Source organism: Anopheles arabiensis, chromosome 2, assembly GCF_016920715.1.
Source record: "Anopheles arabiensis isolate DONGOLA chromosome 2, AaraD3, whole genome shotgun sequence".
Lineage (NCBI taxonomy): Eukaryota > Metazoa > Arthropoda > Insecta > Diptera > Culicidae > Anopheles > Anopheles arabiensis.
The window spans coordinates 64310109-64334043 of record NC_053517.1 but is presented as its reverse complement, the minus strand read 5'-3'; the positions used below and the strand labels follow the sequence as shown (position 1 = coordinate 64334043).

Here is a 23935-nt window from a genome sequence, read left to right as displayed (position 1 = left end):
GTACGTATTAGAACATTTTATTTTTGTTTTTTTGCTATGAAAGTGACGTTTTGCACCGTTGCTTCCGTAGAAGTATTATCATTATTTGCTCTATAGCGCTCAGCTACAGCAAACGTTAGCCAATTTCTGTGTAGCAATTATTCAGCTATCGATGTGTGTATCCGCAGGCCGTGCATATCCTTAATTTCCGATTTGAGAGTTTCCGTGATCAACCGGTGTTGCTTAACAGTCGACAGACCTTTAAATTCTTTACTTTCGACGTATATTTCGTACATCGATCCACATCCTCCGGAAATGTCGCTAACGACAATGTTCTTTGCCTGCAATCGTGAAGAAAACGCAATTTGAGTGTCATTATTGTGTATTGTGCTCATTGAGTGATAGTGTAATCTTGGGCGACGATCGATCAACGACCCTTTTCTCGATAGCCGCCTGGGGCAGCACTATTGTTTGATTGTCACATACATTATCCCTACCTGAGGGAACTTTGCTTCGAGTGTTTTTCTCAATGTTGCTTCGGAATTTTTCATCAGCTGTGAGTTTCCTGACCACACACGGCTGAGTATCTGAAAAAAAAAACAAAACAAAACAACGAACAATTAAAAACTTTTACTCCGTCAATTCAACAATTTTCACCAAACAACGCGTCATGTAGTGCTGCCGAGTTTTTTTTAAACAAATTTATTTTTAGGAGTGAGCTGTGATGTTTCCCTTCTTACAGAACTGAAAGTGATAGTGATTTTTCGTATAGCATGCTGCATTTTAGGTGTAGCAATTCAACTTCCGATTTTCCTTCTCTTTTTTTTTGACTCACAGATATGTAGCGACTGCCGTAGTTTCGAGCCAAATATCCACTCATGATGTCGAGCTGAAAAGCTTAGGCCTACTTCTTTTTATTTACTAGTTTTTCTTAAACCACAAACACTTTCTGTTAGCCTAGTGCAAGTGTTCAGATTGCTTTGATAACAAGCAGTTATGAAACCAGCACCGGATGGACTGTCACGGCCAGGAGGATATTTTAGACTGTCTTTCCGATCTATCAGGAAAGATTTTTTGTTTTGCTTTGCTCGGCCTCAAACTTTGTCAACAAAGATAAACTTTTGAAGATTGTGTTTAGTTTGTGTGTAGCAGCAATGATAAAAACATATTGTTTTGGTATGTTTTACTCTTTACGGCACCGGTATGTTCGAGACATTAGTTTGACATATTTTTTTTCTCTCTTCACAGAGGGCTGAATCGTTGGATTGATTTGACAACTAATATTACAATTTTAAACTATTTCTTTTAATATAGAAACTAACGCGGTTTGAAAGCATTACTTAAAGTCATTAATATTTTTAATGAATTTTAAGATATACCCTTTTAAGGCCATATTCTAAATTATTGCATAACAATAACTTATAGCGGCAATAGCGTTGAATCCACATGCGGCTGATTCAGCAAATCATCCCTTCAGGCATCATCTTCAAATCATCAATATGAGATGTCAGTAAATAGTTATACATTTTAACAAAGTAAATATGACAAATATTACAAAATTGTATAGACGGTATACATTAGATTCAACATTAGCGCCACTTCTTGCTTCGGGGAATACTGTGGACGCAAAAGGGGAATTCACTGTAAAATAATTTATGGTTTAGTCACTAGATGACACTGTACGCCAAATGTAATTTTCATCGATTATTTATTTATTTATGTTCTCAACAGATGGCGCTAGCTTGTTGGATTTATTCCTCTCGACAGATGGCACTAGTTTTTGTTTGAATGGGTAATTTCGCCTTGCTGATAGCACAATGGTAGCCACCCTCTATTGTTAAACATTTCAAACTCATTTCAACTGCGTCAAGGTTTTTATTTTCTACAAAACTGTGTACCCACTATTTTAGAACACAATCGCTTACTTCATGTAGTCAAAAACGTTCTCTTTTTTTATTTCGCGTAAAAACGGTCGAGCTGACCGTATCACATAAAACATGATTTTTTTTCTCTCCGCATCCGCTTTAGCATGAAAAAAAACACATTATCACGTTGTGCACATTCTTTGTATTCATAAACAAGAATCTCAATGATTACTCTTGCCTCATGAGCATAACCGATAGTAACCTTGAATATTTCTAAGTTCAAACCCCCCATTCATAAAACTAAATAGGCGGTGCCCTCCTCCTCCATTTACACTAGTTCTCTCCCCGCTTCCTCATTTTCTTGCTGGTTAATCATCTCTTCTTTCCTTACGCTCTTCCCTATCTCTTAACACCGGTTCTTCGTTGGCCCAAGTCATTTGTTTCTGTGAAACTTATGCCTATAGGTTTGTGAACTCTGGCAGAACAGAATTTAAAGCATCAGCACCTTTGGGCGAACTATGCTTTTCTTATGTTTTTAACGGTCCCACAAGACTGGTGCTCGCGAGATTTATTCAACATTTCCTTGCCTATGGAATCTCCTCTGGCATTGGTAGTAAGAAAGTAATATTGTATGAACATTATTTATCAAATATTAAATATATTTAATACAATCAATTACATTGTACCCGGACCGACCGTTCCATCAACGATTGTAGTATTTTTTAATTTATTGAATATTGGACTAGTTTTTGTAGAAAGGCATTTTTGTAGAATAAAACATACACGTACACACGTAATTTTGGAAAGTTTAATGATGTCAGCTGCTAACCCTTCGCGCGGCTGTATACGTTCAGAGGTAAACAACGCAAAGGAGAATCGTGAAGCGCATTTCATCATGGAAAGATCTACCCAAAAGGAGCGGTCCCGCGTACCAACGGAAAGTTCCATTACACTTGAGTTTGAAAGCCGAAGCATTGAGGCTATGGCAAACAATTTTAAGGTTTCTTTTCGACAGAATTCATGTGCCGTTCGGGCGGCGGGCCGTTTGGCTTCACTCATTTTTCCACAAGTTCTGCTCGTCTCGCATATCAAATGCCGAGAGAAACTTGTTCGTGCATGTTTCCCGCGAAGAAGAAACCAACCGGAAAGCAAGGAAAGAGAAGCAAACATCACTTTCTTAAGGCGAGAGAATTCCACGAAGTCTACACAGCTTCTCTGCATGTGTGAACGAACGCCAGACACATGAACGAGAATGCGAGAAGTAAAAGATGCGTTTGGCTGGGTTGTTGTAACCATGTGTCCCTAACCGTCTTTGCTTTGCTACTATCCATCCGTTATTTTTGGGTTTGTTTTGGGTTCCCTTAGCGCACCACAACACATGGAATGGTCAACCCTAGTGGTTGTATTGAAAGTTCGGCACTTTACACATTCATATCGCGTGAAAATGGGACTTTAATATAAAGTGCACAAATGACAAGAAATTCATACAATTCGCGAATGCTGAATGCTCCTACAATTAGTATGCCAAACTATACGCAGAACAGTCACGTTTTCACTATCAAAAATTAACAAGATTGTAAAATCCACCTCAACGGAAATTCGAAAAAGAAAAAAACTTGCCAGACATTGCATTATTTCAGGGCGGAACGTAGCATGACGGCGTCATTCACCTTCCACGCATCGTAAACCTCGACCGTCGTAATGAAACGGACTGAGACTAACTCTTAATTAGCGGTGAACCGATACGGAAAGAACCAACCCAAAGTGCGTATAGATCGGCGGTTAGGTTCTAAATTATGCTATATAACTAACCCTGAAGTAGGAAAGGAGCAATGAAATAAATATGGGACTGAAGTAAAATGATTAGCAAGAAGAATCCTACTATTTACAGTTTTCTAAATGGCTGTCAACAATAAGTTACCTTTTCAAATAGCACAAGCTTTTGTTGTCTAAATGCATTGGAGTGCTGGTGAAGACTTGTGTAACGTAGGTGTCCTATGTGAGATAGTTTTGAAATCAACTGAAAAGTCACCTGTAAACGTTACAGACGCTCGATAATTAACGACGATCCCCATAGGATCCCCGTGAGGTCCAATTTCTTTTACTTACCCAGTCTTATTATGGCTCGGTTTTGCACAAACACCACACGATTGTGCCTTGTCGATTCCGCTACATTCCGCTCGCCTTGTGCTGCGGGGTGTAGTACATGCATCTCTTCATCTTTCTCTCTTCGCAGACGAAAGATCCACCAACCAAAACAAACACAGCACAAGATCGCACGAAAAGACACGGCATTCGATCGAGTCGAGTCGAGACCTTCTTCTTCTTGGTCGTGTCGTGCTCAATTGCCATCCCTTTCTACCACGCCATCTTCGATGCGTGTCTGCTTTGGCGTTGGCCTTGTACGGCTGGCTGGGCTGGTTGGTGGAGGGTGCAAAGTTGGCCCCCAGCGGGTTTGAAGAAGCTTTTCCCTCGACGACGTTGCCGGCAGCCGGCTTTGTTATTATTTTTCTTCCGTTCTGTTTTTACACGCCACTTCTCCACACTGTTGTGCATTGGCCTGGCCGCCTCGGAAGGCAAAGAGACGCTCAAAACGAAGAAGGCTGGAAGAAGCAAATGGCAAGCGTACACACATCACGTACACACTGCCTGGAGTGTTGCTGTTGTTGTTTTTTTGTGTCTATCAGTCCTAGAAGGCGATGGAAACCATAAAAAATGCGAACCGCAGTGTATGATGATGGAATGGTCTGATCGCAGACGGCTCTGCCCACGGCGTAATGAATGGGAACAGTGATCGGCGAATGTATTTTTGTGGGATGTGGGGGAGGGGAAGGGCGAGGAGGGAAGGGGGTGGCTGGGTGGCGTTACTGCCAGCGTGATTATGAGTTCAAGTAAATGAGCTCAATATAGAAATAGGTGCACCATTTGATGGATTTTCTGTCTGTTTGCAACCACTGATTATGCTTGCGTTATCATAAAATGTTTTATTTGCTCACGTTTAAATATATTTTTTAGTATGTAAGTGCTTTCTGCAAATAAATGGCCACATAAATGGTTGTAGCCTCTTGTTGACCGCATAACGAAGCAGTTCCATAATGTTGACTAACATACAGGAGAGGGCTGTGCGCTTGGTTGGGTTGTGTTATTTTTACTCATTCCGTATGGGCATGGGCACCTGTAACCCTTTTTCCTTCATCTCGTACCATCACGTTTCACATTCTCGATCCTTTCGTCTCCTTTCCTTTTTCCGTTTGTGAGCACTTTTTATTTACCGCGTGTGCTGGAAACGGCAAGCTGCAAACCGAGAGCCACGATCGTTCGATCGTCTGGCCTCGATCGTTTGCCTTGTTTGGATGTTTCCTTTCCGTTCATTTTTCACTGTATCGTGTGGTTGTATTATTTTTCTCCTCTTCAAAAGCCGGTTTCTTTGTTGTGTTGCTTCGAATGCCGGAGTTGCCGCCTCCGGCCTGTGATCCTTCTTCGTCCCATTTGGCTGCAGCCGTGTGGGGTGGTCGCTCAGGCGCCCTTTTTTTGAGTCGAGTTCCTTTTCGTTCCCCCTCTCCAAACGGTGCCAGGTTTTGCTAGGTAAATTGGTGTTTTTAGTTTTGCGATACTCTTTGACTCTCTCGCGCAAATGTGTTTTACAACACAACACACAAGGGCAGCTAAAACCTTTTTCGCTTCCATGTGCCATACGCATACAAACATACATTTCCAGACGCTGCGGAATGATGAAATTCCCGCGCAAAGTTTGTTTACAGCCACACACACACACACGCGCACGCAGACGTCGTTCTTTCGTTCAAAGGAAAGTCAGATATGTCTGGTTAATGTGTTGCATCATCGTCACGGTTAAATTTACTTGCCCAGGATCAAATTTGCGTACGTGTAAAAAAAGTCGTATTTCGAATAAAAACAACTACTGTTCGTTCTAGTTTGGTTTTTTTTCTTCTTTTGCTATATTAGTGAACCATTTCTGTACTGTTGATGTAATAGATTTGGTAAACGAAAAAATATATGTATTTTCATTAAAGATAAACGGGAAAAAGAAGTTTGAATTTCGGTATAAACTAAATTACACAATAATAATACAAATATATGCCAAGGGAACGGGGTGGTTGAAACATATTTCTTATTGTTGCTGCTTTAGTTAGCTGTAGTTTAAACCTCCGCTCAGTATTAATTTGAATAAATTCAATTTATTACTCGTGATCTCAACGTAAATTTGCCACCTGTTACCTGGGATCAGACATTTTTTTCCGATGCTGAATAAAAAAAAAAAAGAAAACAGGATTCATGCGTTGGAATTCATCAGACAGATTCGGCAAGGTGTAATAACCGCTGTCAAGGTTAGCGTTGTAAGCGGAAATCTACCTCCAGAATGTCTGGCAGTGCCGGGGAGGCGCTAGAAGCAGGGGCTTGGGTGCAAATACCGACAGTCTGAAAGGGAGTCATCGATCCAAAGTCATCTCATACACGGTGTGATGGCTTTTGAGTGAGCGCCGTTACCTTTGTGCTTTGGAATGCGTACCAACTTCTCTCTGGGCACGGGCCATGTGATTGGCGCTAGCAAAACGATTGTATAAACATTCCCACAACCGTTTAACGAACAAATCGGAAATGATAGAAGAGGAAATAATTACTATTTTCATTGAAAACAAAACGTAAATAATGCCCAGACTGGTTGTTAAGCCGCAGGTGAATGGGTCTCAAATGTATATCGCATTAGATTTGATAAAAAAGGGCCTTTCTAGCAACTCTTTATCAGCGCAGATTTTTATTTTATTTTTGGGTTTGTGTGTGTGTGCGCGCGTGAGGTGAGGGTTTGGTCGTAAAATTTGCATTCTTTCACTATTTCTACGCTCCCCTTTGTTATGACTCGGCGATGAACGAAAACAAACACCGGCAACGGGGTGTGATGTACGGTAAAGGCGTACATTTCAAAACCACGCGCACCGATTTACTACGCGTTTCGGTTCGGAAGTGGAAGAAGAAAAAAAACATGAGCTACGCCGCGGTTCAGCAAACAAGAACGAACTCAGCATGTGAAGATCCTCACCGGCTTCGGCAACGATCGAGAAGCCATTGTACCTTAGAACAGATTAACCTTGAGAAAGCCGGTATGCTGCTGAATCATACGGCTTGCACGCGCACGGACACGCCTGCCCCCACACACACACACACACACAAGCACCTCTCGCGCTAAAGCATAAACTGGATATTCTGTTTTCAGAAAAAGAAAAGAATTTAAAAGAATGTGGGAAACTATCCACCGGCGGCTAGCGCACAACGTTTTCGTGGCGACAGGTGTGTTTTGGGTGGGATGCTGAAGCTAAGCGAACATCTTATCGGATCTACCATGGAAAACGAACAACCGATAGAACGCACAGGTGTTTTGTATGACTGTACCTGACCCGCTAAAATGACTGATACTGGTAGAGCTACTAAAGTTAAGATGAAATATTTTGAGAGCTATATTCCATCCTGTTTGTACACAATTTCGGCTTTACTTTCATGGGACGGTGGGCTTGAACAAATCCAAATTTTAACGTTACAATGTGTACAGTATGACGCAAACTTTCGTAACTGAAAGAATGAGATAAACATGCAGATTGATTCGAGTTTTAATTCATCCATTATCTACATACTGGTTAAAACTAGTGATGGTAATAATCGCACGATCGCTAATCACAACATTGTTTGATCGTCTCAGATGACATCTACATACACACACACCCTTTTGCAATCTCTAAACAAAAAAGGAGGAAAACAAACGACGACACACTACCGTGTTGACGTACTTTAGTGTGTACGATTGAATTAGCAAGAATGTCGCAGCGCACGTGGAGGTTCAATGAACGAGTGCCAGCCAAACGGTTAAGCGCGGGATGTGATGAATAAAGAATGAAAACACACAGGCACACTCGACGAGACACACGTCAACACACGCGAGGTATGAAATGAAAACAAAATCTCACTGGTCGCGCTAGGAACGGGGGCCCGATTGCTGTGATTTCGTTGGTCTCATGGAAAGCACAAATGCGCAGCAAAATAGTGAACTCTGGACAGAGATTCTTTTAGAGGCGCAGCTTAGTCGCTTTCTTCTCGTGCATTATTTTAACATACTAAGTAGCATCCTTGGTGTGGGTTGTCGTTTTTTTTTTTAAAGTCTGATAGTAGGTCCATTACAGACACAATCATTACAGATCATTTTTGAGGATTTTTGTGGTTTTCCTCAGGTGTAAACCATGGTTTTGCTAGCTTTTCTGTAAACTTTCTGTTTTATTTGACAGAATGCTCCGCTTTTATAACATTTATAGAATAGGAAGTTTTCATGAAACGCGTTATATCTTGAACTGGTACGGTTATAAACGATTGTGTAAAGCAAGTTTTCGAACAAAATTACGAACAACTCGAACAACTTTTTATCCATTCTTGGGATCCAATGAACTCAACAGATAAGATAGAGATATCGAAAGGAGTTCTTGAATCTAACGATTCAAAAGCTTTTTAAAATAAAAATCATCTTTTTTCAATTCAGAAACAAAGTAAACTTGCTCGAAGCTATTGTTGATTGATTAGATTAGACTTGATTAGAACCATCAAAATATCATATTTGAGAATACCTAAGTGACGAAATATATCATAACTGTAGCAGTTGATATATTCTACATCTATTCATCTACACGAGTAGTTGATTAATAATAATAATAATAATAATCAACAAAAACAAATAATATTTATTCATTTATTTTGTGCACAACCGCTTACTCTTACAGTACACAAGGCTATTAATATTAACCAAAAGTATTATTTATCCGTTCTGGCATATTTATTTTACTGCCGTAACAGGACTTGTTTGTTATGCAGTTTGGTTTTCTGTTATTTTCATTGGTCAACACAGCAGAGTAACAAACGGGAGCCAAACGCTTCAAACGCTCTTTTCGATGAAAATTTATGCCGAATAATATCATCACCCCAGCCTACTGTTGCTTCATGTGTATAGCAAGTAGTAGGGATTGGCTTCGAACCTACCGGAACAGGAACCACCGAATGTGTTGGCTTCAATGGGTTCAGGAGAGTGTGATGCCGGTTCCAACTCATGGAGGCAGCCGAGTGCATAAGTCATCATACGAGTTGTGGCGTAACCGTTAAAACGACGGGACGGAATCGATTCCCGATAGAGTACGGACCCCGAACCTCGATACGGACGTGGCCGGATTCGTATGAGATCCACCACTAATATTTACACTTCACGATGCTTGCCGGTGAAACTACTACATGTACAGTCAAACGGCAGTTGAAAAGGAAAGGGCGAGGAGGAATGATGGGAGAGGAAACTCGCCAAGAACGTTGACTTTCGTTCAGTATGTTTTGGCACATTTTTGCCTTTCCTTTTTTGTTTCCTTAATTTTGCTTTGGAGCTGATGTTTGCTGTCATGACGATGCCGGATGGATGGATGTGGTTAGGTAGGTTCGTTGAGCCAAAATCGGCGCGCTAAAGTGTACATTGTTGATATTTTATTGCACACACCTTTGCGATACTGCCGTGTGCTGATCATTTCACACATTGGCTCACAAACACGGTTGCGAACTGTGTTTACTAACCCTGCCCTGTCCCTTTGCCTGGACACGTCTAGCCAAAGGCTTCAAGCTAATCCTGTTCGTAGCCACGCAAAGATTAACTGATATCACACTAAGCATTGTTGACATCGGTATCATTCATACTGCAACGCAGTAGAGCAATGTTGCAGCAATACAGCTGAATGCTTCTGTTTGGTTTGACACATCCAACGAACGCTCCGTTCTTTTGGTGCAAATAACAGAAGGTTTGTAATTGAAGGGCTGTAAAGATACTGGCTGTATTAGCCTTTGAAGTACAATGTGTAATGTAGCTCTGTTACATTTTTGCTCGAGTGCTTAGGCCCACTGTGGGAGCTGCACTTTCTTGCAACGGCGTGATAACACAAGTGCTGCAGTGTGTCGCTGGTTATTTAGTGGCTTTTTTTAAAGATTTCATTAAGAAGCTGCATCTTCTTCTTCATTGTTCGACAAGCGTTAAACCATTGTTGGCCATTCCATTGTGCACTTGCATTCATGTACCTTCTCATCTGCGAACGTTGACTGGTGTGCAGCAATGCAGCAATGCTCGTGAACCAACAAATGCATTCACTCGTCAGCGAAACGTCAGCGAACTCTTGCCTTCGGTTATTCATTCAGCAAAATGCTTGTTGCGTTTTTTGTTCCCACCGAAACACGATTGTGCCATGCGCATAAGATTCATGCACACGACCACCACCACCACCACCCTGCTGCACACACGACTCACTCAAATAACAGTCTCAGATGGGTCGACAAAAAAGCGAATAAACACCAATGCACACCCAGCTTAACGTAGCATTTATTTTTTCTCTCTTCTGCGTGGGATTCCCTTACCCAAACACTTCGCCCACACTTAAACACACTTGCACACTTGCACACACTATGGGCGGACACGAATGGGGTTATGGTGCATTCCATTGCATCGGATTGCAATATCACCCCACAGCATCTCTCTCTCTGTTTCTCTCTCTCTCTTTCTTTCGTTCTTTATTTCTCTTTCTCTCTCTTTCTTTTTCTTTCTTTCTTTTTTCCTTTCTCTCTCTTTTATATAAACATCATTTTGTTCCACTTAGACGAGAATAAATGCAGTTGTTGTTCCTTTCGTTACATTTACCGACTACAGCAGACTACAGAACATATTGTTATTGTACTGATCTATGCTTCATAGATTAGTCTAACTTTTCCTATCAGTAGACTGCTTGTGACCGCCAGTCGGCCACATGTTGACAACAAGTTGTGTACATTCAGCAAGTGTGGTCCAGGTGGATCTATTTTCGTAACGCGCAAAAGCACACATTCACATTCACATACAATGTTTCCTTCCCCTCTTAAAGCCGTGATGCGCGTTGTACCGGCTTCAAACATGAAATTATGGTGTTCTTAAAAAACACACACAAATCATTTGTTAAAGTCTCTGCATTCGTTACCCTTTGTACGTGGGCGCTACCCCGTAATGGTCGTAACAGATGGCTTGACTGTTGGCGTAAAAGGATGCAGTAAAGTCGCAACCATCGTCGGATTACTTGTTGGTGCATCGTGACTGACCGCGTGCACCGTCCATGTGACGACCCGCCTGATGTGTCCCCCACTGGTAGGCGTCCGGCGGGTGGCGGGGCTGGCTCGCTGCACCATGGAACGACCACATCGTGTACCAACACATCGCCAATGCAATTTCAATGCTCACACACAGAGAGAGGGTAGATGCGCGCCTCTCGGATGCGCTCCAATCGGGGCCATGGACAGTTGCAATAGTGCTGTGTGTACGCGCAAAGGAAGTGTGGTGTGTGGGAATTGTGTTGGGTGTTGCGAGCGAGCTGAAAACCGATCGGTTTGTTTACTATGTACACTTTATTTTTACCGTGCTCTCAGCGACACTCGTTTGGCGCTGCCAGCATGTACCCTTGGGAGGGAGGGAGGAGGGAGGGAGGGAGGGGGGGGGGAGTGGGATAGCGTGGGGAGTGTTTTTGTTGTTGTGCATTGTGTGGCTGAGAGCGCTATGGGTGGGTGTGGGTGAGGGGCTTGCGTCTATGCCGATCCGCCGACTGTACTGACAACACTGTTGTGTGTGTTGTGCCATGTTGGACTTTGCCATTCGTTAGCGATAGTATTTCATGTGGCCTTATCACTTATCTCTCTATTGCCTGGGGTTGTTACAACTCAGGATTGTAGCGGCGTCAAGATACACACACACACACACATACGCGTACATATAATGTTTCCACTAATAACCTGCAAGAATATAACTTGTTTTCTGTTTTGTACAACGACCGGCTGTTTCTGTCACATCGTTACTGATCTTAGAATTCCCCACGATCTAAGAAGTGTCGTGAATGTGATAGTTTAGGGGAATGTGTGCGTGTGTCCTCTCGGTAAATGCAGCTGACGTGATGGATTTCCACTGAAATTCCCCAATTGACCAGTTTCGCTTACACAGCGGGTCGTTCGAATTGAAAATGTAACGTATTACTAAATATAGGATTTGTTTGCTTTCTCATTTTAACACATGTGCAATCGATCGTGTGTGTGTGTGTGTGTGTTGTTGTTGTTGATTGGCACGATTGGAAATGTATCATGTGAATGTTTAAAAAATGATTTATCTGCAAAATGATGCAAACAGCAAAGGATATATTATCGCTTACTGTCAATGGTATTTGAAACACCACCTCAGGCACTCCCCATTGCGCATTGATTGTGAACGTTTGAATGAATGTTTTATGAAACCAAGCGCCGTTTCGGTGGAACGAAATTATCTTTCGAAGAAAATATTAAATGATTTTCCAACGATAAGCTCTCGGGACTTATCAAAGTTGTTTACCAAAGCTGGAGCTGGCAACCTTGGAGCGTTTTTTTACCATTCTGTTCATGAATGACGATGTTGTTCGGAGTGTTGTTGTGATGATTTTGAGTTACAAAAAAAAAAAAAGAATTGTTGTATCATATACGCGCTCTCCCTTCAAAGCTGGAGCAAACTCGAGCGATGGAAGTTGTTTTCGTACCCAGTACGGAGAAAAGTGTATCAGATGTTGATAAAACTGGCATTCCCTCAAACGATCGATCGCTTGCACCCGACTTATCTACCAACACAATCTGTGCTGTATGTGTGAGGACAACGTACTTACTAAAGCCATAGTTTTGTTTACCATTGCGTTTCTGTTTTTTTTTTTGCGTTTTATTTGTCGTTCCGAATTTTGCTGCGAATCATTTTCGCTTTTGGTATTAGTTTGCAAAAATCGAACGGTTGGATTGATTGATTCGGGTGTTTGTTTTGAAATGCTAGTTTAAGTAATTAACTATTTGTTTTAAAGCATCATGCTGTGAATTTCGAATTCGCAACATTTTACAGCAACATTTCACTGCACAGCTTCTCATTGATGTGTACCGAGTTATGTTAAATTATGAATTTAATGTAATGTATTTTGTCATTGAATTGTTTTGCAGATATCAAAGTTCAACTGGTTAAGCGGTTTGCAGACGCATTATATCGTAAATCATATTTCATGTAAGTAAAGAGACCTCACAACATCATTTGCTCTCATATTTGAACGCAAACCGATATCGCAGAGAGTCGCGCTGGAGCTTATTGCGTTTGTCTTTTGATGCATTGAAATAAGACTGTCGAAAGTGTATGTCGCCTCTTAAAATGTTTATTGTGTATGTAATTGATATTATTATTCTGTGTTAACCAGAAACAAAGAAAAAAAATGTCAACCCGCTACGATAGATTATATCTTACAGACTTGTTGGTGGATGGTCTGGGGTTGTAGGACACCCTTGATGGTATTCCTACAGCAAGGGAGGGAGAAAAACGTGCTAAGAGCACACAAAAAACCCCCCTACATACTATATACCAAACTCTCGCCATATCGCCAGCACTTTCTCCCTGCTTGAGAGAACGCAAAGATGGTCGTTAAAGGAAAGTTAAACCCAAACCATGCTCAAATGTCCCGGGACACAAACAAACTCCGTCTCGCTTTATCGTGTACGAATAATGTGCGATAAGGCTTCAACATGCTCTACGATGCAGAATACCGGGCACCCGGGCGGCCTGTACCGGGCACGCGGTACTATTGCGCAGAGATGATAGCGTCCCCGGTCGTACGTTGGTGTCGTACATTATGTACAGCAGCGATGGTAACCTTGAACGGATCCTTGTATCCTTTCGACTGGTTGGTTCCATTTGGGGGAGGCGGGCATCCGTTTTATGTGTCCCACGCCACGCGTTGTGCTATTTTTATTTGTTGTTTGCGCTAAACAACATGGAACGAGCGGGTGCGGTTCTACCTCCGATGGCAAGGGAACTTTATACAGACGCCAACGAACTGAACCACCGAATCGGTTTTGCACCGATATCCTTTTTGGCGTCGTTCGGATGTGCTAAAACCAGCACAACGAAATTGTTTGTTACAACACGTTGTTGTAACAGACCAATTTTACTTTCGTTTGGTTAGTGAGCTTTGGTTGCATTGGTGGTGTTTTTAGGACTAAAGGGAAAAGCCCCACCATCCCAAATTCAGAGAAGAATGCCCTTTGCTCCGGGACTGCAGCCAGCTTCCATTTACGTTACAGATGTTTATATAAACCTTTTGAATGAGCAAGAAACAGCTAGTGGACGTGTGGACATATTTTTTCTTGCAAAAACATCCCTTGAGCAACATTTAAAACAGTTGGCAAAAGAATATAAGGTTGGCTTGCTTAACGGTTAACTGTTCTGCTTATTTCCTCACTAGTTGTTGTTGTTTGCGATTTGATAAGCACTATGACTGTGAGTCGATTGTATTTTGCAACAGTTTCTGCTTCCCTCCGTACTTCGGACGACATTTGCGCTACGATGATTCACTTCCGCTCACTATGCCCGTAGACGTAGATGTGTTGTGTTGGAAGTGAGCAATGAATAATTCCGCTGATGAATCTGTTACGAACGAGTCACGGAAAGCGGGCGTAGGCACACAAAACAACAAGCAAAGGCGTTTTATACACCTCTCTCGAAGAAGTGTCTTTTTCCCAGTCCTCTTTCCGCTGAGCTCTGCCTTGGTGTGGAGAGCGAGGTGTATTTTTTAATTCATTTCATTCCACTTCGTCGTGTGGGGTGAGCGGAGCGGCTCGGTTTTATGGACGTACGCAGAGTCCAGCGCTACCACCACCACCAACACCAACAACAACAACACCTGGTGCGCATGGAGAGAGAAGGGGGTGATGTTTTGATCGCGACAAAACAAAAACAATCACCCCGTCTGCTGCGTTGCTTGGCAGGCGCCATTTTGTGCACTAACACTACGAAATCGAGGTCATGTTTACAACGGCGCAGAGGTGGTGGTGGGTTTGTGTACCCGGCTTAGGGCATTCACAGAAAAGGGATGACAGCCAAGCCGCCTGCTGTAAGTGTGAAAGCGATGCAAGACATTTCCTGTTTGAACAACGTAGCTGAGAGAAAGAAAACGCGCGAAAGAAAACATCCAACGGCTGTGGCAAGAAAGCAAGCAGCAACTACAGTGTGTACTAACGCAAGGCACACGCGTATAGTGTAGGGTTTTCATGTACAAAAAAGACAGTATTTTAGTGCTGAAAGCGTTTCTACGTTTCTTGTAAAACATTTTGCAGCGAAACTCAACGAACGAACGTAACTGCGTGTAAGCTGGGTTCAACTGGGTGTACCTGTGTACATGTGGTGGTGAAGCCGTTGCTAGCGGTTTATTTACATTATTCTGTATTAGAACGAGTGAAATGGAAATTCGGCATATTGCCATCGTAGTAAGCGAGATGGAGCAAAGGGTGGGTAAAAAACGGAAACAGAATGGAATGCCAAGTAGAGCTGGTGTGGCGGGGGACCGTTTTTTTTTTTCAAGGAAGTGTAAAGTGGGCAACTGAAAAGAGAGACGAGTTATTTGCTCTCATTTCTGCTCACAATGATCAAACACATTGGATCTCACCCATACACACACAGCCACATCCGTGAAGGAAAGGCGTGTATTGAGGCTTTTGATACCAATTTTCAAATAGGTTGCATCGAATATGGAATGTTTCAATTACAATTTATTATTTTTTCTATTCCTGGATTGGGCAAGAATTTGCGAAAGCAGTAGTTTTACCGGGTAGAATTTCTTGCAAACACCTCCGCAAATATGTCCGCAACGTACGTGTATGAGAGAAGTTCAAACACAAACGCGCAGACGCAGACTCACATCACCACCGCAAACGCACACACACACATAAAGATTTTACTCGAAAGTTCGAAAACACGGTCGTTGTTTACGTTTCGTATGTGTGTTGTACTTGTCGGTGCGGCGGTATGAATGGTCAACTCTTCACGACTTTTCAGAATTGCAAATCTCAAGAAAGAATTCTAAAGAAATGGTTTGAAATCGCAGAAATAAGGCAGAGTACGGAATAATTGATTAATAAGCACCCTACGACCATTCTTTCTTTTCCTAGCAACCAAATCATTGCGATATGGTTGTGTAACGTCTTTTCCCAGCGCTCGTATGAGTAGGGTGAGATGGTGTGCGTGTAGCATGGTGTCGACGCGCTCTGGCTAGTTTGCTGAGGTAAACACGAAACCAAGCCGCGGTGGTTCGTTCCGTTCATTCGATCTAGCACGTCCGAGTCGATAGCATCTAACCGGGTCGCTATTCGCTCCTGTACATAATAAAAAAGTATCTCACAGCAAGGAGTGTAAAAGAGATAGAGCAACGCTGCTGAGTATCGCGCAAGAACGAGATAGTGAGTGTTGACAAAGGGATAGTAAACGCTCTGAGAAAGGAAACGGCACCGACCCGCGTACCGTGTACCTACCCCGTAGTGCTAACAACATTCAGCGGCGATAGAAAGGGATTCCCTCTTCCTTTGCGGACCTTGTTTATCTTTGTTATTGCTGTTGTTTTTCGCTGCGGATCGATTCAGTGCGTCTGAAACACAGTCGTAGAGCAGTCAGTAACCGAGAGTGTATGCTTGTGTGTGAGAGTGTGTATATATAAGAAAGGGGTCGTTTTTTCTTGCGTTGTGCGTTCGTGCATCCCCTGCTCCATCGTGAATGACGTCGGAGGTCAAGCTCTGTTTGTGTGCTCTGTTTTGAGAAGTTAGAGCCCACACATTTCGGGTAACGGCCCTACAGTGAACACAGTGTATATCTTGCCAGAGCGCGACCGTGTTGGTTGTGTTAGTGTGGATTAGATTCAGAGTACGCCCGTTCAAAACGAGCACAAGAAAAAGCATTGCCGAAAGTGCTGCAGTGCGATAGTGCTATTCATACTTGCTCTGCTCTGCTTTAGCGGTGGTTCATTATTAATCGTAACTTCGTGTAAAACACTGGACGTGATTCACCTGCAAAAAAGAGCAAAGTGTAAAGCGAAACCGTGTAACACAAAAACACATCACACAGCAGCTCTTCATACTGTTTTGGTGTATGCTTTCCACGTACGCCAGTAGTGCATACAAGAAATAGTGAAACTACGGGCAGTCTACGTTGCCAGTGCACTACCACTACAACACAGGCAGCTCTCGCCAGGTGCGCAGAAAGAAGGTAGCAACTGCAGATTGTGTTCGAGCTTCCAGTCCGGGGCGTGTGTACGTTTGCGCTTGCTTCAGGAGGAAACGAGAAAGGAGGCGACGCGCAGTGTGCCGAGCAAAAGAAAACAAAACATCATTTTCAACCGCAGTTGCCAAGACGTTGCTGTGCTGTATCGAGGAAACGGAACCAAGTTCACGCCTCCGACAGAAACATACGTCCCGCGGAGCTGTGGAGAAATTTTTCCCTCGCCTACTCTGTAACAAAAGCAAGGAAAACATCCATAGGAAATTGAAAAGCTCGTTCGTGTGCTTTCTCCTTGTCTTTTTTTGTTGCAGCACCCATTTGATACGCACTGTTGCGTGTAGTATATCAAACAAACAACAAAAAACTCCGGGGAGAACCGTTGCACTGCTTCAACGAAGAAAAAAAAATACAGCCGCACACGGAGTTAGCATAGCTAGTAGCCGCCGTAAGCAATCAATGAAAACGCATAGCGTACTGTTATCATAAGCTCGATTCAAGCCAGGCAGTGCCAGTGCTGTGAGTGAAAAAGCACGAAGTGGAACGAATCGTCGAGTGCATTTAACGTATCCTAGAACCGGAAAACTCTTCGTTAAGAGTTACAGTAAAAAAAGCACCACATTTACACAAACATCCAGAACGAGCTTGCCTGGAGTGCGGTCTACAATTGAAAACAAACTAGTCGAAATAAAAAGCTGGTTGGTTTAGTTTCTGTGTGTGTGTGCGTGTTGGCACGTGTCAGTGTGTTTGTGGATTGGTTAATCCGCTTTGAGGATTGCATCAGCTAAAACAACGGACGGAAGTTGCAGAAATTAGAGTGTGCCGAGTGTGTTGCTGATGGTTACGTTATATTGCGTTTAACGTTTGCGGCAGAACCAACAGTGTGCGTACGTGTGTGCGTGTGTGTGAGTGCGCAAGCGTGTGTGTAGTTGCAAATATTTCATCGGTCGTGAATCTATTATTATTGTTGCTGCAACCATCGCTCAACCGACAGAAAAGGGCGACAGCGATTTCGGTCGCGTCCAGAGCAACTGCACCACCATCACCAGTGTTTGTGCGTTAACACTGTCGCGAAGTAGTGATCCTGATAGCGGCAGCAGCAGCAGCGAGGGCATCGTCACAATGCCGAGCAAGCAGACGAATGACGTGCTGGCGGTGGAAGAGCTGGTACACGAAATCCGCGAAAACCTGCGCCTGAAAGCGAAACCTGCACACCAGGCGACGCGAAGCTCCCGGCCCTCGCCCTACCACATACCCTGCCGGTCCTGGTCGGAGCCCGTGTGCGGCAGCGGCACGGAGAAGGCGAAGGCGGCGAACAAGGCGAAGACGAAAGGCGAAGAGACGATAGACGATCCGTACGAGTTTCTGCAAACCCTGCTGAAAAACAACAATCTCGTGAAAGAAGCCGTCCGCCGGTTGCAGCATGGCCTCTCGCCAAAGCAACGATACTTCTACGAGAGCGATGAGGAATCGTCCCGATCGCCAATCGTGGTCATGTGTCAGCTAGAATCCTAAGTAGCAGTTATATGTATATGCAAAACAAGCACCTACACTGAAAGGGCGTCGTCCATTGCGGAACGTTGTGGAACGGAGGATGGATATAAAATAATTAAAATCATAATACTAGACATAGACGCAATAGCAATTAAATTGTTACACGTAACTTTGCATTAATCCACTCTTCATTTGACACTTCTAGGGCAGCCATCATTCTGGCTCGTCTAGCCAGGGGTGAACAATTGATTTTTTTCTTTTTTTCTTTTGCGAGTAGCATAGATCCATCCTTGTGCAAATGTCTTGATCAGTAATTGTTTACTTCGGAACAATCCACTGCTATTTGTTTGCGTTTCACATGTTTGCTCTACTTTGATTATGTTTCCTCATTACCCCACGCCCTCCCACGCCTTACTCCTGCACATCATATCTGTACTGCCAAATAAGCCCTTATTATGTTACTCTCAAAGCAGATGTAATTAATGGTATCCAGCAAGAAGATGCTCTTACTATCATCGCTGTCCTCCTAAAGCATGCTGTTCTGTTGAGGGCGAATGCCGGATGGATTCACCTAGAAAAACCTTAAAGGGCGAATGTGTGCGCATGCGCTTTGAAACAAATTCAGGCTCAGTTTTTGATTTCCCTCTCTTTTGCAATGGGAACCACTCTGGTTACAGCAAAAGTCGTGCAGTGTTCCAATTTGATTACAAGTGGCTAATATGTTTACACAATGTTCAATTATTTATGATTTGAAATTCTTCCTATAATTGTCTTTTTTTTCTAAAACAAAACCTATGGTACCATCGACTATTGACTGCCTGTCGTGCAGTGAATATTCCATTTACCCTTGCTTAGAAGCAACCCAAAGCATGTGTCCGTAAGTTGAATACCATTTCAGACGATTTTGTTTTTTTGCACATGTACATTGTCCGAGTAAACGGTAGTTGTCCGTGTCCGGAAGTGCATGTTGTAGACGCGTTATGCAACTTTGTGTAACTTAATCTCATTTTTGCATACGGCGCTTTCCGAACCACAGCGCAAATGGCACGGTACTGCTTCTTCAAACAGTGTTGATGCGTTGAGCTCCTTAAAAAGGTGCGACAGCGCAAGCTATCATAAAGAATCGAGTAACATTTGAATGTGGTGCAGGCACGGAAAATCGATAGACCAGAGGGGCTTGATTCGGTTGAAACGCCTGGGACATGTCTGAGGCTTGGCAGTGAGAAGTACACAAATATTGGGGGACCACGAGTCGGCATGATGCAATATGCGGTTATCGGCCACCGGGCCAAAGTGCTACAACTCGTCGTACGATGGCGTTGGCACGTTAAAAGTGGACGTATTTTTTTTTTGGTTGCCTTTGTTCCACAACGTGTGTGTGTGTGTGTGGCGCGATACGTGTTATCTCGCCCTTTTTGCTTCTCTCCTTCTCACTGTGAGTATATCGCAGGGCTTTTCACGTATAGAATAGGAGTGAGTAACTCCTGTTAATGATAACAAAAAAAAAATCGGCAATAAAAACTTTGCCGATGTCGGGACGACGAGACTACGTCGACATAAAAAAAAAGCTAGATGTACCAAGGGGCCAGAGACCGCACCGTATGGACGAGAAGGAGAGCGCAACCTAGTACTAGGAGCTGCTCGCTGTTCCAAAATGGCCGACGTTTATGTTTATAAATAGTCGACAGTTGGTGTGCGCCACCTAGTATGCCCTGGATTTCTCTGGGAAGGGAAAGAGAGTAACATTATTATGTACGAGTGCGAGAGTGAGTATAGGCGTATGTGTGCGTGTGTGTGTGTGTGTGCATACAATGAAAATAAAGTTGAACTCGTGGAGAGGTAATTGTTTGGGTGCCGTCCCCGCATGCACCTTGGCGCAAAGGGAATGGTGTCGCTTGCTTTCCTGTGTTAGCAAGTTGTTCGCTTTTCCGTTCTGCGAAAAATATAATGTTTGGAGTCCCTGAAATGTATAATCGATTCCAATTGTTGTTTCACGTACTGCCGCCGTTTAAATCTAGCTGTTTTCAGAATGGTTGTGTTGGGGCGGACTTGACTTTCCGATAATCCGCCATCTTTTTATGCATCAATGGATGAATCATGAATGGAAATGATTGCATTGAATCTCGATTATTTGTATTAAAATTTTAAAAATAGCTCCGGTGATAATTGCCAAGATTTACGCCGTTATAGTACGCAGGATTGGTAGAAATGCAATTCAATAAAACACACATTTGATGTTCGGTCGGGCAGGAACATACACAACATATACACTGTGCTGTTGCGTCTAAAATCATACAATCATAAGTAAAGCGTAGCATCTAATAAACAGGGCGCATCCAATTAGACATGCATTTTTGTCCTCAAGTAAGCCGATTTTTTTTTATCGGATATCAGTTCCTTGGATAAGTTTATATAAACAAATATTATTAATAATAATCGCTAAACATACCTTAATAAACCTTACCCATAGATCGCTATTAAGTTGCTAGCCTTGTATCCTATCCCGCAAACCCGTGAACACAGTGAAGCACAACCAGACTCTACACTACTATCTATTATAATTAGTGAGTAAGATATTTTTCTTCCCTGCTACACACTGCTTTGTGTTGTGGCTTACTGGAAAAATGCTGGATCAAGGGCCAACAACAGCGATGGTTTTGATTTTGGAGGCAAAAGATTTGAACAGGCACCGTTATAAACCAACGATAATGCCGAATAAATGTCAACATATGTGTGTGGGTGTGTGGGTGTGTGTGTGTTGACAAATAAGACACAAAAAAGTTGGTATTAAGCAGTTTCAAGCAAATAGTATGGTTACAGCTGGTTACAACAACTGGTAATCCTTTACATTCTGGTCGCTACCTATGATAATAGGCATTACAATGTATTGGTGTATGTTAATCTTGAGTTAAGTGGCTGTGCTTTTCCTTAATCAACGTTTTTAAAATATAGCAAACAATTTGAATAAACAACAAACCATAAGACTGATACACTTTAGGACACAACATCTTTAACCAAAAATTTACTAATGTTTCTATATTCAAAATCGTACCAAGGAATATTGTTCCAATGTGCAGCATTTTGGCAACCAGCAAACTCTAACGTTTCCCCCTAATTGCATCAATTCTCTACCAAGATTGTAAGATTTTTCGTCTGTTTTAGTTTCGGTTTTGGTGACACGTCGGCAGTCGTCGTGGGTGGTGAATGGGGAGATCATAAATCATTGTAGAGCAACAAGCGTTTTTTTCTTTCTTCATTTTCGATCGTTTACATTTAAATTCAAGGAATTTGTTTTGAAAACACCAAAACACACACACACACACACCCGGCGGGTTTATTTTGTGCTAAGTACCGTGTATTGTATATTTGCGCACGCGTTTATTAGATAGGCTGTAATAAATTATTCGAAAATGATATACCTGTAAGAGTATCTGAAACAGGAAGTAACACTATCCCCGATCACCTTCTATCTGCTAAAACTCGCTCACCTCTCATAGAATAAATTGGAGAAAGGGGGCATCTAAAGTGTTATTGGTACCTTGTTTTGCATAAGACGAAAGGTGGTGTGGAGTGCGTGAACGGAGCGGACTATGACTATGATCTCTTTTAGTCCATGTTTTAGAATGCAAAAATGGCAAAAACCTGCCCGTTTTTCTTCTGGTTGGAATGTTTATTGAACAACACAAAAACAAAACCCTAAAAAAGCATACAGACCTACACGGAAGTAAATGTTTACCGCAAATAAAGGAAATAAATGTACTCTAATCCCCCAGGCTAGCGAAGTGTCACAGAAAGAGAGAATAGCGGACAACAGATCAACCATCTAGTGGGGAGCCAAAAAGAAAAGAAAAACAACAAGTAAAATGAAAGATAAACTCAAAAACACTGGCCCACAGAAGAGCTATTCTTAAAACTAATCGTAACATGGGTTGATTAAGTATGTGAAAATCCGTTTTAGGATTGTTTTCCATCAATAACTTCTTGATATTGCGTGTGCGTGTATGTGTGCGAGTGTGTGTGTGTTTGTGCCCTCCGTTCCATAACACCTCACCTGTCGTCGGCATGTCGACTATGTTACAAAGAAGATAAAACCCGAACTGTTCACTATAAGAAAGGAATGTATTAATGAAAGAGCTTCGGATGAGCAACATTTGTAGAGCAGCAAATTCCGCGCTAGTAGGATATTGTTTAATGCTTATTCTCTTTTGTATTTGCAATGCGTTGCGTCGGAACGATGATACACACACATACAATATAAAATATTAGGAACAACTGTTGTTATCCCGGAAAAGTATACTTTATTGTAAATAAGCACATAGGTTTCGATAATAATGATTTTGAATCGGTTAACCGCGAGGTAATTACTGCAAGGGAAATAATCATAAGTTTAGGTAGAATTGCATAACTGGAATTTGTACGCAGTTGTTTGTCTTTGGTATCCATGTAGCATCGGTCCTTATGTTATGTTCTGTACACCAACTTGTCAGTTTTGCATTTTATTTCCGTTAGTTTGTATATCGTCTGAAGTGGGAAACATACAGATGTCATGAACATGATCAAATAGATAAAACCAGACAATTAACAACATGCTTAGCAAAGACTAAAAAAAATTCAAAACAATGAAAAACTCATGTTAGTAGCATTAGGTAATAGCAAAATCAATCGAACAGAATGTGAACATACGAGAAGTTAAAAAAAATCACACACACATACACACATTATAAAATGTGAAAAAAAATGAAAACAAAAATCATTTACGCTTAAACATGAAAGGATTTAAACATATGCTAATTTAAAGACTAGTTTTTTTTTCTTCTCTCTCACACATTGTAATCCGGAGGAAGTGAGTGTATAATGAGTATGTAATTTGTGGCTGATAAAATGAATGCAAAAATAGAGAAACAAATAACCTTAATGGTGTCTCTCCCCGTGTTAAATGGGTGGAGATGCCAAGGTCTTAAAAATGGTTTGGATGTTTTGTTTTTTTTTTCTCTCCTATCGGTGGTTTATTTATTAATTTTCCGAACGTATTTTGCAGTTGTGTAACGCAGAAAATGCAGGTTTGTTTTATTTATTTTATTTTGGGTTTGCTTTTTATTTGATTTGATTTCCATCAGCGATTTAATTTGTTTGGGCGTTATAGAAAAATATTGGAAGCAGGTATCATATGTATACACTTGCAATCCCAATAGGGAGAAACTGTTTTGCTGAAGATAATGCTGAACAAATGCAACAGCTTATAATATAACATACGCATTATGTTTTGCGCCCTGTATGTAATGTTTGACAAGACTTTTCAACCTTTTAAGAGGTAGTAAATCCACGGTTCAGTGAAATTTTCAACGTACAGTAAACAGGCAGTAATCAATTAGTACAATACAATATCTACAGCACCAAACAGCATAACAGTCGGGTGATGGAAGTTTTTTTTTGTTGCTGTTGTGAAAATTTACTTGAATGCAGGAACATA

The 23935-nt window shown here is 42.0% G+C and overlaps 3 protein-coding genes across 7 annotated transcripts in view; 2 read left to right on the top strand and 1 right to left on the bottom strand.

The window, feature by feature from the left end:
* Positions 1-23935, top strand: part of LOC120898694 (xaa-Pro dipeptidase) — a 45987-nt gene that overhangs the window by 358 nt on the left and 21694 nt on the right. Inside the window, exons 1-2 of one of the 4 annotated variants that reach the window (XM_040304870.1) lie at positions 11183-11274; positions 12885-12945. The exons of 1 other annotated variant lie outside the window; for it this stretch is intronic. The gene's annotated coding sequence lies outside the window, so the exon portion shown is untranslated. Of the gene's footprint in view, positions 1-11182; positions 11275-11773; positions 11902-12884; positions 12946-23935 lie in introns of those variants that run through there. 2 more of the 4 variants (XM_040304872.1, XM_040304871.1) reach the window with 2 other exon arrangements.
* On the bottom strand, positions 2-1210 carry LOC120898697 (bolA-like protein 3). 2 transcript variants are annotated; one of them, XM_040304877.1, is made up of 3 exons: positions 815-1210; positions 477-566; positions 2-320 (listed from the first exon to the last, which is right to left on the bottom strand). In XM_040304877.1, the coding sequence occupies exons 1-3, from the start codon at positions 857-859 to the stop codon at positions 138-140; spliced, it is 318 nt and encodes a 105-aa protein (XP_040160811.1). In that variant the 5' UTR covers positions 860-1210; the 3' UTR covers positions 2-137. The 2 variants fall into 2 exon arrangements, with proteins under 2 accessions (XP_040160811.1, XP_040160812.1); XM_040304878.1 differs by having other exon boundaries at positions 720-836.
* On the top strand, positions 15912-23432 carry LOC120898696. The gene has a single exon (XM_040304875.1). It carries the CDS (start codon positions 18094-18096, stop codon positions 18484-18486), a length of 393 nt encoding a protein of 130 aa, XP_040160809.1. The 5' UTR covers positions 15912-18093; the 3' UTR covers positions 18487-23432.